General features: G+C 48.8%; 1 protein-coding gene across 1 annotated transcript in view; it reads right to left on the minus strand.

The window, feature by feature from the left end:
• Positions 1–14,658, minus strand: part of LOC122379573 (CAP-Gly domain-containing linker protein 1-like) — a 63,471-nt gene that overhangs the window by 25,217 nt on the left and 23,596 nt on the right. The window contains exons 2-4 of the mRNA XM_043361870.1: positions 12,015–12,229; positions 11,512–11,658; positions 4,547–4,864 (exon numbers count right to left, since the gene is read on the minus strand). Of these exons, the coding sequence (XP_043217805.1) occupies positions 4,547–4,864; positions 11,512–11,658; positions 12,015–12,051 (502 nt within the window). The 5' untranslated portion in view covers positions 12,052–12,229. The remainder of the gene's footprint in view (positions 1–4,546; positions 4,865–11,511; positions 11,659–12,014; positions 12,230–14,658) is intronic.

Below are 14,658 nucleotides of genomic sequence, written 5' to 3' on the forward strand. Positions count from 1 at the left end.
AGGTCGGACTTCCGTTCTTGATGGTGATTGGACGCACGTGCCGGTAGTTCACAACAATGCGGCTTTCGATTATAGATTTAGATGCATTTAAAGTGTTTGTATACGTAGTCCTGAGTTTCGAGATATTATCCTTGCGGGCTTCTTGCCAACAGATTGTCCACTTCTGTGTCCAGTACTCATCCCACTCACGAGGCTCAGTTGTGTTTGCCAACCCCTATACGGAAACATTGGCCAGATAACTGACTACTACTGAAATTTTAAGAAGCGTGGGCAGTAGGGCATAACGAACGGTTCTCAGGTTCAGTAGCCGCGGAGCACCTTCAATTAAGGGGGGCAGCGCCGACTTTTGGTCCCATTCTTTCCATGCAGGCCGAAATCAAAGGGGGGCACGGTGCCCCGGTGCCCTCCCCGTTCCGCCGCCTATGCTCAGGTTATTTCTGACCTGACAGGCTCAGGGAGGATTGCTCTTTGCCGCTTTTCTCCGATGAACCCTCTTGCTGCACACTGGCTGATCCAAAGGATGGAAGGGACGGGGGGGGGGGTGGAGACGTATGAAAAAAGAAGACAATGTTCTTAACCTAGCGCACGAAATCAATTCTTAAAAATGAAAATAAAACGAATAAGCTTCCGTTAGTTCAGTTCAGTTTTTCAGTTCATTTATTCACGCTAATCCGCTTTCGCGGCTTTTCATTAACGCAGTGTCATATAACATAAAAACGAGTAGTTATAGATAAATGAGCATACACACATACATTCGTACAAAACATCGCAGGACAGTTGCCATGTCAGTGTCAGTGATAAATTGTTATGCTGCCTGCTTCAGAAGTAAAAATCTTCTGAGCGCATATTTAAAAGATGTTCGGCCGTCATAAATTTCACAAAACTGGTTGTACTCGTCCACGCCCCCGTACACCAGTTGTCTCCTACCCGCCTCGGTACGTATTCGCGGGAGACGTAGTCGGCCGGCATTCCGCGTGTCGTGGCCATGGCCGGCAGCGGTGACCAACGTGCTCGCGATCTCGCTTGGGTGGCCGGACTCGACAATGCGTCGTACACCGCACACCCTGTGGTACAATACCAGGTTGTCAGCCGTCAACCATCTTAAGCTGCGCAACACGTCGGATACATGGTCTCGCCTCCGTCGGCCACTTATCACACGAGCGCAGAAGTTCAGCACTTTCTGCAGTCGACGCCGCTCTATAGCTCCGCAGGTGCCATACACGGAAAGGCAGTAACGCAGAGTTGATACTACTAACGAGGTCACGATTGGTTTCATGGTCAGTGTTGGTAATACATGCCTCGCGTGGTTTAAGGCCAGGAGTGATCCGGTACACTTTGAGACGACATGGTTCACATGACTATGGAAAGTTAAGTGCTTGTCCATCACAACGCCTAGATTATTCACAGTTTCGGACTCGTGCATAATAGTCCCAGCGAACCGGATGCTCACGGGAGGCATATCTCGCAGCATCTGGCGGGTGCCAAACACTATCATCTGGCTTTTTGTCGCATTCACCTTCATATCATTAGCGCAGAACCAGTCAAACAGCTTTGATAGTGCACGTTCCATCTTCGATATTAATTGACTCAGATTCGTTTTTTTGCCGGTCACTAAAATCTGCGTATCATCTGCGAACTGAACAATGCTGACTTCAGGAACATGCAGGCACATATCATTGGCGAAAATGGCGAATAGCAAACAGCTGAGGGAACCGCCCTGATACACACCGGATGTGATGGGGAGCGTCTTAGAGTATGTGTATGAACCGTCTGTATGTCGCATTTTTACTTGTTGTGAATGTCCGCGCAGGTAATCGCTTAAGTTAAGAAGCCACCGTTCCGTAACTTTCGTTCCATTCCACGACTCGCACTTTCCAGTGACTTGCTGCAGTAGCGTCATCTATACCTCGCCCTTACTGCCGGGAAGGCCGCGAGTTGCGACATCTATACTATGTCTAAGCCTGAAGTACCTCTTTAGTGTTCATCCGCTACGATGTATTTATTTTTGTCGATCGGTTTGGTCCTTCTGGCCGGATAGGTCGTCAGAATTATCTGAAGGTGCCTGAAATGTCTCGTTAGTGGAAAAAATGTCTCGTTAGTGGAATTCCACTATCTGGCAACTAGCCCTATGTAAACGCGGCTAGTGTTGGGCTGGCGACTGTGTGTCGGGCCGAGGGCTGTCAGTGCAGGGTGAAGACTGATGGATGGCTGTGCCGGGTTGTGAACTATCTATGAGGAACTGTGGAGTGTGGGCGATCTGTATGGGACTGTGGATTATGTGCTGGACTATTCGCTGTGGACCACGAGCCGTACCTTATCTCATCTTGAAGGAGTCGCTGCAGCCCGGATCAGCGGACCGGAGGGCCTTTCTTTTCACTCTGTCGGCTGGCTTACCAGCGGCTTCAGGCCGATCAACGGGCATCGATTGGAGCGGGAGGAGCGGGCGTCGAGCAGTCTGTGCCGGCGCGGTCACCGCCGGCACTGCAGCACTGCAGCACTGGACCGTGGACCGCCAACCCAAAGCCGCCAAATTCACGGAACCGATCAGCTTCACAGATTATGCTTCGTGTATGGACGCTTCGGTATCTATAACGTAAACTGGAATCTCTAAAACGTAGCTTACGTATGCAAAAAATGGCTTAAGACCAGAGTCCTTGGCTTCAGCATCTGAACATAAAACCTAACTCTCCATCTGGCTGCAGATGCGGCTCCCTGGACCTGGTCCTTGTCTTGCCTTATTTTACTCAGTTGGATTGTTTGCTATTTGCCATATTTGCTCCTCTTCATAACGGATTTTTCATCTATCTCTCTCTCTCTCTCTCTCTCTCTCTCTCTCTCTCTCTCTCTCTCTCTCTCTCTCTCTCTCTCTCTCTCTCTCTCTCTCTCTCTCTCTCTCTCTCTCTCTCTCTCTCTCTCTCTCTCTCTCTCTCTCTCTCTCTCTCTCTCTCTCTCTCTCTCTCTCTCTCTCTCTCTCTCTCTCTCTCTCTCTCTCTCTCTCTCTCTCTCTCTCTCTCTCTCTCTCTCTCTCTCTCTCTCTCTCTCTCTCTCTCTCTCTCTTCTCCAACCTCGTAGGGTGGGGGGGGGGGGTCGGATGGACCCCGCCATGGTTTTTTCGCAAATAACTCGCGTAAAAAGCGGCCGATGGCAACGAAACTCTCAGTACCCTCGAGTTGATCAATTTTACACGCACTCTTAAAATTTCATGACCCTGACCCAAGTGACCTTTGACCTGTGACCTATTTCTCAAACCCATGTTTGGCCGGAATCGCGATTCGGCGTATGTCGGCTCACATAAGTCGCGCCTTTGCAAGCTTCTCGTGGTTCCAAACGTTCAAACATGTGATTTGATATTGCTTCCATGCATTTGGGTGGATGTCAAGGTCACCTGAAGGTCAGGTCAGGTCATTGACCTTTGGTGACCTCGGTTCACTTCTTCGAGCTATTCATGTTTCTAGGCTAGTTTTTGGAGCTGAATTCGAATTTAGAACTATTTTAACATTTACGAAGTAGTTTTGGTGCCTTCGTAACATGTTGCGAAGCTGCCAGAGGCGGTTGACACGTGCTACGAATACCCGTCACGACCCCTACTGGTTGACCTGACCTGACCTGACCCGACCTGGTCTAAATGCTTAAAGACATCATTTGTGATATCAAAACTAACACCATATTCGTGATCAGCACCCCGAAAAACCCTTAGCAGCCACACTTTACGACTTTCTAACAGGTCCCGATTTTCCCGACTTTGGGTCATTGATCTGACCTGGAAGGTCAACCAATGACCTAGGACCTTAAAATTGGGTATCATCGGCTTCCTCTCGTCACGGGCAGCACGCTCGTTTTTTCCGCGAAGCTCTAGCTCAATCAGGGGCCAAACGGCAAGAGGGGTCCAACCGACCCCCCCCCCCCCCCCTACACATTAGAAGCTGGCAAATGCCGCACACATGCGAGGGTTAATATTACGTCGTCTTATCTCCTCTCAGTTGGCTGGTTTCTCAACTCCGACCTTAGCGGAGTGACTTCTCTGACGGACACAGAGAGAGCCCACGGCAGCTTGGTCAGTCCGGTATCTCCCTGGCTAATCACAGCTCATCCCCTCTCGACGGCGGAAAGCGCGCTGAGCCGCTGTATGAGCCGTGGAGCAGCCGTGCTCGCTAGCAGCAGTCGGACGATGACCGGTGGATGAGAGTGTCATTGTCCGTGCTTGAGGCCCTGCCGTCGCGCGCTCGGCTGCCGTGCTACGTATTGGACCGTAATCAAGCGACCAGGTTTCCGAGTCAATAAAGCGGTGCTCTGCACTGCACAGTGCCTTGATGGAATCGGTAGAGCACGCCTCAACCTCGATCGGAGAGCAATAAACATGCTCACATCCTTGGCTGATCAGGGACGATGATTGGAAGGTAATAAGATCACCTAATAAACGTCCGCTTCTCTTATTTGGAAGGAGGATATAAACGTCTTAAAATATCCATATTTCTTTGTAAATCCCCAACGTTTGTTAAAATCCGCCGCCGCGAAGAGTTGGTCCGTGTGTCCGGTAGCGACTCACCTATTTGCTCGGAGAAGCGTCTCCTGTGCGCGGGACTGCCGCCGGTCACGTGTATGGAGGGCACGTGGCGGGCCGGTGAGCCGCCGTGTGTCGGCACGTGGCGCGCCGGGGAGCTGCGGCTGGCGGCCGGCACGTGGCGCGCCGGAGAGCTGCGCGAGTTGCGCCGCGAGCCGGAGCCGGCCGGCGGCGGCGGCTCCTCGTAGTCGGGAGGCGGCGTGCCGATGCACTCGCGCGTCAGGTTGGTCAGCTTGGAGAACACGCCGTGCTTGGGCTCGCACATGAAGTAGTGGTGGCCGCCGAGCGTGCCGTCATTCTTCCCTGCGGATGGCAGAGGTCACAGGTCAATCGGCGTGGAAACACCGCTACCTTATATCCGTCAATATGTATCGCACAAAATCAGAGGAAAATGGCAGGACGCAGTCAGTAAAAATACTGATTGGTGCCGACTGCCGATGGTTTCAGTCCCACGGCTCTCACATCGCAATTTTGAGATATAGCCCATATTACCCTCATAGGGAAAATGCTTCCGTCACGAGAACATGACTATCTCGCATTTGCAGCGACACTAGCATGCTTTTTGAGACAAATAGGTATTGGAGCTTGCATTATCTGTCCCTGAATCAAGAAGCTTGAAAAATGATTTCAGCTTAGCCGTATCAGTACATCTAGGGGAAAGTGGGGTAAGACGGGCACCTTAACTTTGGAGCCATTTTTCGGCCGGTTAGAAACATCATAGAAACGGGAAACTGGGTGAAAACCTTTTTCAGACATTTTACTTTCATTTGCCAGAAGATGAGACTTAGACCTGATTCAACAAATAAACTGCAGCTATTTTTGCAAAACCTTGCAAAAACCCGTCTTACCCCACCCCATGGGGTAAGACGGTCACATGGGTAGGGCAAGACGGCCAGCTTCTTTCACCGATCAGCGCAGCTCGCAACAAATGCCCGAGATTAGCCGCATTTATACAGTCGCTCGTTGGTCTCAAGTGCTTCGGAAATGGCAGTATACGAGATTCGTGCAGAAGGCGTATGCTCCTATATAGGCCCTAGTTCAGAAGCCATGTAGAACCGTTTTTCACATTCATTATTCGAGAATAAACTGTGCCGAAGGAATATTGCTAACATGTCTGTGAGTATCGGAATCGAACATATTCTTATTAGAAATGCTTCTTTTTTCCTACAGCAACAAAAATATTTTCACCATTACAGACCCATTGGGTTCATAGTTGCCCGTCTTACCCCAAACTCAATGTCAGAAGTTCAGCACGATTTTTCGCTGTGGACAATTTGATGCAGACAAAGCAAATCCGCCGTAAATGAACACTGTTGGCATATGAGTGTACCACAAGTGATTGCGAGTTTTTAACTCTATAGTGCTGTACACAAAAGCTTGCACAATACATTATGGATGTTTTCAATGAAATGAGTGTTTTAAAGAAATCAAAATAAAAGATTATCGACTGAACACAAATTCACCAGACTTGAATGGTGGTGTGTAGTGGGAAAGGCAATTCTGGTCCTAACTTTTCTTGCTCGTAGCGCTATTGGTTTGGTCTGCAGAAGGGGTGCCCGTCTTACCTACCCTGACCGTCTTACCCCACTTTCCCCTAACAGTAGATGAGATCAGCATATGAGCTGGCTTGTTAGTTCTATCACTTCTATGGAGGAGGAGCTAACAAACTGTGGCCAACAGTCGGAATGTGAATGCCTTAGTCAGTATTCACATGGTGAAAGCTCTCCGACAGTCAGTCGGCTGTACAAGATATTTTAATAACAAATGCGGCTGTCCGCCATAAGCTGCCTCCAGCTGAGGCTGATGCTGTTGTCCATTTTTAGCCAGCTGCCTGAAAATTGCCAATGACGGCGTGACGACAATGAAATTGAAATGATGACGCAGTCCATCATCCTTCCAGAAGCGATGGCTGGGTAGTGCTGTGATCGCTGTTAAAGTAACTAGTATTTTACATGTTTACAAGTTTACATGTAAAATACTAGTTACTTCCAACTGTCCAACTGCCTCGGTGTCCCCGGCGGGTCAAGTTTGACCATGGTGCGCTGATCGCCGCGTACAATGCCCATGTTCGTTCCATTGCTGAGTATGGCAGCGTTGTGTGAAGTGGCGCAGCAGTAACCCATCTGGCGCAGCTCGAGCGCATGCAGCATCGCTTCTTGTCTTGGCTGGCATCCAACACCCACGGTCGCGACCTGCCCATGAGTTATGAGACGCTTCTTGTTCGATTTGGCATGTGTTCTTTGAAATCGCGCTTTATTCAAGCCGATCTCCGCCTGGTTTTGGGATTGCACCATGGACGGATCGACTGTCCTCACCTTCTGAGTCTGTCTGGTCTGGCGGTCCCTAACAGACGTTCTCGGCAGCCAGCACTGTTTCATGTCGCATTCGGCAGAGTGAACACTGTAAAGTCGGGACTTTTCATTCGCATTCCTGTGCTATGCAACAATTTTCTACAGAAAATCCCGAATGCAGATATGTTGGCTCCGTCGAACTGCATCCATTCTGATGTGCGTGATTTCGCTCGTTCTCAGGGGGCTTACATCTGAGACAATGTATCGTTCTTTGTAGACGTATGTAGTGTTTCTTTTTGTATTTTATGGGCATGACTGCCACTGTAAATGGGCCGCTGGGTCTGTGGTTGGCTTGGCACAATACACAATACACAATACACAATACATCAATGCCATTTAAACGTTGCATCAGCCTCTATTATACACAGAAAAACTACAGTCGGCTTTACCGGCGCAGTTAACCGGTTTCGATAGTTGGCACCGGCTTGACGAAACTAGTGCTAAGTAAGAGGAGAAAATCTCTTGTTTTGCCAGCAAACGTTACACAACCTTAGTCTACAAAATCGCAGCGGACCACGCAAGCGCATAAGTATTCAGCTAACACATGCGTAATGTGGAAACAAGTAATAAGAGAACAAGAGAAGGAAGGAACTACAGTAAAGAAGCAAAGCTCACAAGCAAAATAAAAACACATGCAAACACCACTAACACAAGAGTCGGTGATTACACGGTCGGCGGACGTCGCGGCGGATCGGTCAGTGCGCCACCGGTGTCTGACAGCCGCTGATGACAGAGCGTCGGCCGCCGCTGACGGACCGTCCTGGTCCCGGCCGCTGACGGACCGTTCTGGTCCCGGTCGCTGACGAACCGTTCTGGTCTCGGCCGCTGACGGACCGCGTCGGCCGCCGCTGACGGACGCACGCCCGGCAGCGCGCTGCTGTGATCGAGGGCCGCCTGATGTTGACAAACACCATACGGCGCCGCGGGCGGGGGCGGGGGCTGAGGCCGGGGGTGGGGGCTGGGCGGCCGGTTATCTGCGCTGCCGGCCGGCCGCGGCACACGACAATGGAGTCGGTCCGCCAGTAATGGAGTGCCGCCCGGGGATAGGGCCGGCAGACGAGCGCCTGATTGGAACCGGCCGAGAGGCGCCCACAATGGCCCACCACGTCAGAAGGTGCCGCGGTCAAGAGCGGTCGCACCTCCCAGAGAGACAATGTCAAGGACCCATACAATGCCAGAATGAATGATCCTGTCAGACTGGAAAACGGCCGGACAGATAAATGGTCAGGCGACGCGAGAAGGAGCAGAGACAATTGGGAGGCAGAGAAAGAGACGAATAGAGAGTGTAGAGTGCTGGGGAAAGAGAGGTTAGACAACGTTTAAGGCAGGCAGAGTTGCATGCATAGATCCGTTGGGTTTTCCGATGTCTAGCATCAGAAACATCACTAAGAAGAAAACGAGAATAGCATGATTTTTCGGACATGACTGAATGCTGCAGTACACATCTAAATAGGAGGTTGCAAGCAAAACATCAATATAGAAGTCATTGTCATGCACTGTGCACTTTCAAGTAACAGCTGGTACCAAGTATAGGCCAACCTACGTACTTGGTCGAACATTTAGATTGGGTTTCTTGAAGAACGTTTTCCATATGAATCGGTGTGGACTGGGCCTTCCCTTTACGTCAAATAAAGCCACATGTTGATCGGAAAATAATAATGAAGCCCAACCTGAGTCATTTGTCAGTGCAAGGGAGAGAAGCTGTTGACCAATTCGAGTTGGAAATGAGCGCAACCAATCATCCAAATGTTAGGCATGGGAAATGAGCAAACAGCCTTGGATATATGCAATATGTATGCACTGACTACTGATAAAGCTAAATACTTTAGTTATGCCTAAGCCATGGATAGGTTCGGTTGCTTAGAAGTTGCATTATGTAAACTTAACCCTCGCCGGCACAGTTGATGCAACCCCCCCCTAAAGTTTTCCGCGAATAACTCGCGTAAAAAGCGGGCGATCGCGACGAAACGATCGCGACGAAACTTTCAGTACCCTCACATTGATCAATTTTACACTACCCTAAAAACTTCATGACCCTGACCTAAATGACCTTTGACCTGTGACCTCTTTTCCGAGACCATGTTTGGCCGGAATCGCGATTCGGCGTATGTCGGCTTTTCGTGGTTTCAAACGTTCAAACATGTGATTTGATGTTGCTCCCATGCATTAGGGTGGGTTTCAAGGTCACCTGAAGGTCATGTCAGACCATTGACCTTTGGTGAACTCGGTTCACTTTTTCGAGTTTTACGTGTTTCAAGACTAGTTTTTTGGAGCTGAATTCGAATTTAGCAGCCATTTGAACATTTACGAAGTAGTTTTGGTGCCTTCGTAACATGTTACGAAGCTGTCAGAGGCGGATGACAGGCACTACGAATACCCGTCACGACCCCTACCGGTTGACCTGACCTGACCTGACCCGACCTGGTCTAAATGCTCAAAGACATCATCTCTGATCAAAACTAACACGATATTCGTGATCAGTACCCCGGAAAACCCCATAGCATGGCCACACTTAACGACTTTCTAACAGCTCCCGATATTCCCGATTTTTTGGTCATTGACCTGACCTGGAAGGTCAACCGATGACCTAGGACCTTAAAATTGGGTATCATTGGCTGCCTCTCGTGACGGGCAACTCGCTCGTTCTTTTTCCGCGAAGCTCTAGCTCTATCGGGGGCCAAACGCGAAGGGGGTCGTACCAACCCCCTCCCCCCTTGTGCCGTCGAAGGACTCAAAATGGCTTGTGTCGGCGAGGGTTAAGCATGTGTCAGTCTTATTTACTTGTAGTTCACATTTCGATTACACAACTATTAACTGTATTGCGTTACCGTTGTTAGTTGTAACGGTTTGACTACCGAGCCAAAGTAGTCAGTGCGGGTTTGCAATCGACTTTGCACAGAACACTGCATGACCGTATGACCGTCCCACTATCGTACCTGTTTTCAATAATGACACAGGGCGCAGGTTTCCCCATAAATTGAGGACTGCATCTCCAGCAGAGGTCCCTTATATTGGTGCCAATCGGAATTTCTTTTCTTGGAATTCCAATTTTTGTCCAATTCCAATTTGGAATTTGGACGGAATTCCTAACATTTTTTGGAAATTAATCGGAACACAAGGCCTTTAAAATTTTAAATTTTAAAACGGAGGCATTAAAAACGCTTTTAAACACTTTTAAAATTTACGCAAAAAATGCAAAAATCGTTAAAAATTGGAATAGCCCCCGCTTTGGACAAAATTGGAAATTTACTTGGCAATTTCTTGGAATTGGATCGGAATTGGAATTGAAATTTCATGAAATTGGCACCACTAGTCCCTTATAGTCCTGGTGTTCTGTTGCTAGGTCGGCCCCAGCAGCTGATCGAATCGACCCATGCATGGCAACGACAGTGACCGATTCAGGGTGTTCGGGAAAGCGATGGGGTGGTAGAAAAATAGCTCGGGGCGATATTAGCCGCCAACCCCCTTCAATCATCTTCCTGCCAACCAGCCGCCCACCACATGTAAACAAAAATGTAATAAACCGTGTAACCGTGAAGCAATAAATTCCAGCGCATTTATTGCAAAACATCTCTTAATAAAACTTTTCAAAACTATGGAGACTGCTGCAAATTAAGCTTTCATTCTGGTAAGCAGAAATAAATGTGAAATCTTAAATGTAATCAATATCATAGATGATGACGTCGAATTCAATTAAATGCGGTTTTTCTTAGCCTTCAAGAAGTACATATATTTGAGCGTCAATTCGATCATTCATCGATACTCAAATATCAAAGAAATTACAAGTGATCTCTGATGAAACTACATAACCTCATGTACGAGTACCTATACAGTGGCATTATGTTCGCAAACCCTTTGACCTTCCGCGTAACTCACCAACAAAATGTAGAAGTCAGAACATTCGATCAGCCGTGTGAGGAAACTTCCGAATAAACGAGCCAGCGTGCGGAGCGCGTCTCTCGCTGCAGGCGGTCGGTCGGTAATGGCATGTCCAGTACCAGCACCGGCAATTAGTGGCTCTGTTCCCGGAGTGTGTGGCCACCGGAGCCATGGAGACAGATGGGAGCGAGGAGGGGCGAGATGACGGGCAGTGGAGCTGCCTGCAGGCGGTCAGGGTGCAGATGGGGCCCGGGGCACGGTCCCTGCGGTGGGAGGGACGTATGACGCCGGTCCCTGGGGTGGGAGGGGCGTGTGTCGGTGGTCCCTGGGATGGGAGGGGCATTTGGCACCGGTCCTTGGGGTCGAAGGGACATGTGGCAGCGATCCCAGAAGAGAAAAATACATGAATGAAAGTGATGCAAGTGTCCAGGATTACAATTGATGTGTGCTAGCTTAGCTACCGAAAAGACATATGATTGATGTGGAGCAAGTAATTCAAGCAAGAAAAGGGAGGTAAAGCAAGGAAGCACAAAAGTAAAGGGTACGTGAAAAAAGATCAAAATAGTCTAAAGGCACGTGCGGGAGTTATCTCAATTCTCAGGAAAGTCAGTATAGAAATTTGTGAGTCGCGAGGTGACACGGCTATTATCGGAGTGAATGGACAGAACAGACGATATACCAGAGAGCCCCGTTCTGAGTTCTGCGGGCGGCCTCACTCACCGACCGACTTGTCGAGCACCACGCCAGCCACGTCCTCCGTGGCGTGCTTGGTCTGGCCGATGTAGGCGATCCGGCCAGGAACCGTGCCGCCCACCCAGACACGGTCGCCCACTTGGAAACTGTCCGTGTCCGTGGTCAGAATGTGCTCTGTCGGGAGGGGCCGAACCAGAACTGTTAAAAGATCCTTCCGTCCGGGGAATGCATAGGTGGGCAGCATTGTCGGGCATAATTTTTACATATTGGTTGGATAACATGATGAATACTCATTAAACAAACCTTTGAACAAAGGGAACCACTAACATATCTTTAAAAATAACAGATAAAGGAGGATGTTTATCTAATCTTTCTTATACAAGACAGTGATAATCATCAGCATTTGCGGAGCACTTGATATGATTGCGGTTATTCATCTGTTCCTGCGATAAATATAAATAAATGGGCTACTTTCTCATCGGTCTAAGCAAACAAAAGCTGTCGACAGTCTAAAAGCACTCCCAGCTCACCTTTGCTCATCCGTCTGGGATGTTCCACGTCAGCCATGGCTGGGCTGCGTCCTCTGCCGACGGCTGGCCACTGTTCAGCTGCCTCCTGGGTCAGTTTCCCGGTCTGGGCTGCCGACACCTCTCCGTCGTCTGTTGTTCACAGAACGGCTGGCTCTCCCAGCCTCTGTCCTTTGTTGCGAGAAACCGCCACAGCGCCGCTTCTGCAGCTGCAGTTCCTGCCGACACGGCCGGGGAGGGGCGTCACTGCACAGTTGGACCTGTTGACTCCGACTGGAGACCGGTATCGGAGCCGTGCACGCCCCGCCGGCCGGCCTCGAGTCCCGCTGACCCGCCCACGCCCGTCTCGATCTCGTCTCCCCACAGAGCACCGGCTGCGGGCCGGGGAGGGGCGCGGAGGCGGACGGTGGACGGTTGGAAGTGGTGCTAAAGCCCCCGGGGACAGGCGCGGCGCCGGGATGAAGAGGAACAGGACAGCGTGGCTAGAGGGAGATTACAGATAGCCGCTCGTGCGAGTGCACCAGATCAGCCGGTGTGTCAGCCAGTGCTCTCCCTCTCCGACCGAATAAGGTGTTGGAGAAGACGACTGACCAAATGCGGCGCTGGAACGTTCCGCTTGAGATACACAGCACAGTGAGGTCGAGAAGAAGAGATGAATCAGGGCCTCGTCTAACATGTTAACTGGTGGGCCAAATGGCCCACCAGTGCTCAGAATTGGCCCACCAGTCACAGGGAAATGGCCCACCAGTTAAATCTTACTTCATAGAGAAAAAAAAAAACAAAAAATGCGAGATTTTTTTCATTTTTTCAGATATCGACCAATTCAGACGGGTTTGTTTTGTACATTAACTGGAAACTTCAAAAAAAAAAAAAAATACCTACATAAGCGAATCTTTGAAATTTTCCTTTGTATCAGCACCTCATATGGCATCCCAAATGGCAGTTTACCTCTACGACAAAAGTGACGAATATGTTTCAAACGAAAAACGCTCTGTGGGTATCGACGTGTTTTTAATTCTCGCTAACGACGTGTTTCTAGCACTATGATATCTGTACGAGCATTCAACAACCAATCAAAGAACAACCAACAGTCATCAACAGTGTAGACATGCTGTAAACTGTGTGTGCATTTCTTGATGGGAAGGCAAGAGACGGCGCCTGTGAGGGCTAGATTAGGACACGTGTGAGAAGCGTGAATTTGTTTGACTTTCCAAGTGTTATTTTTTTTGTGGAGTCCGTAATGTGCAAGCGTCACGGTCACAATGCCGTGTGATAGGTATGAGCATAAATAAAACTGGGTACCTACATGCATTACTCCATTCGAAAAGGTCTCGTGAGTCGCGAGGCATGGGTTCTTCATTCGTTGTAAGGAGGCGATGACACGAAAACGCCAGACGGTAGAGGTTACCCTGGAAAACGAACTCGCTCCGATGTAATATGACCAATTGTCCATAAACTGGTCAATGAAGAACAACAAGAACAGAAAATCTTGCCTCTTTTGCTAACGATTAGGTCAACATCTAGGACTGGAATCAGCCTTGACCTAAGCTGGACAGTAGAAATGTATCTGTACCATCTGTACCTTAGCAACATTAGCAACAGTTTGTCCCAAGGATTTTAGGACTAAAGTACGTATCGCTAAAGTACGTAGGACAAAAGTACGTATGCAAATGTTCGTACGCAAATATACGTAGGCGATAAAGTTCGTATGCCAAAAGTACGTACGCAAATGTTCGTACGCAAAAGTACGTATGCAAAAGTATGTAGTGCATAAAGTACGTATGTCAAAAGTACGTACGCAAATGTTCGTACGCAAAAGTACGTATGAAAAAGTACGTAGTGCATAAAGTACGTATGCTAAAAGTACGTACGCAAATGTTCGTACGCAAAAGTACGTATGCAAAAGTACGTAGTGTAAAATGTACGTATGAAAAAAGTACGTACGCAAATGTTCGTACGAAAAAGTTCGTATGCAAAAGTACGTAGTGTATAAAGTACGTATGCCAAAAGTACGTACGCAAATGTTCGTACGCAAAAGTACGTATGCAAAAGTACGTAGTGTATAAAGTACGTATACCAAAAGTACGTATGCAAATGTTCGTACGCAAAAGTTCGTATGCAAAAGTACGTAGTGTAAAAAGTACGTATGCCAAAAGTACGTACGGTTCGTATGCCAAAGTACGTAGTGTATAAAGTACGTATGCTAGAAGTAGGGTATAGTAGTGTAAGTTGAGCCACTTTTTTCTTTATTGCTGCTCTGTTGCCATACTACAGGGAACTCATGATAAATTCATATACCAAATGATATAGCTTTGTCCATTTCGCCCATTTACTCATCGATAAATTTTGCTATGCCTTGTAACAAATGCTCATTAAATAAAGAATAAGAAAGGTATTACACATTGATCAACTTAACCCAAGGGTGGGGTACGTACAATACCCTACGTACATTTGCTATACGTACTTTTGTCCGTGACGTACTTTTGTCCACACGTAGGGTAGACCGGGGCAAGTCTCCCCGCCGAGGTAAAACGCCTCACCGATGTTTCTCGGAACTGGCAGGGTTCTGGGGAAAGATCCTCTCTTCTGTTAACCTGGCCGGGCCCGGGGGGTAATTCCAACCACCGCAGCCCGGGGAGGGGCGTTT

The sequence above is a fragment of the Amphibalanus amphitrite genome, unplaced genomic scaffold (assembly GCF_019059575.1).
Source record: "Amphibalanus amphitrite isolate SeventyFive unplaced genomic scaffold, NRLGWU_Aamphi_draft 000080F_arrow, whole genome shotgun sequence".
NCBI classification, from domain to species: Eukaryota; Metazoa; Arthropoda; class Thecostraca; order Balanomorpha; family Balanidae; genus Amphibalanus; species Amphibalanus amphitrite.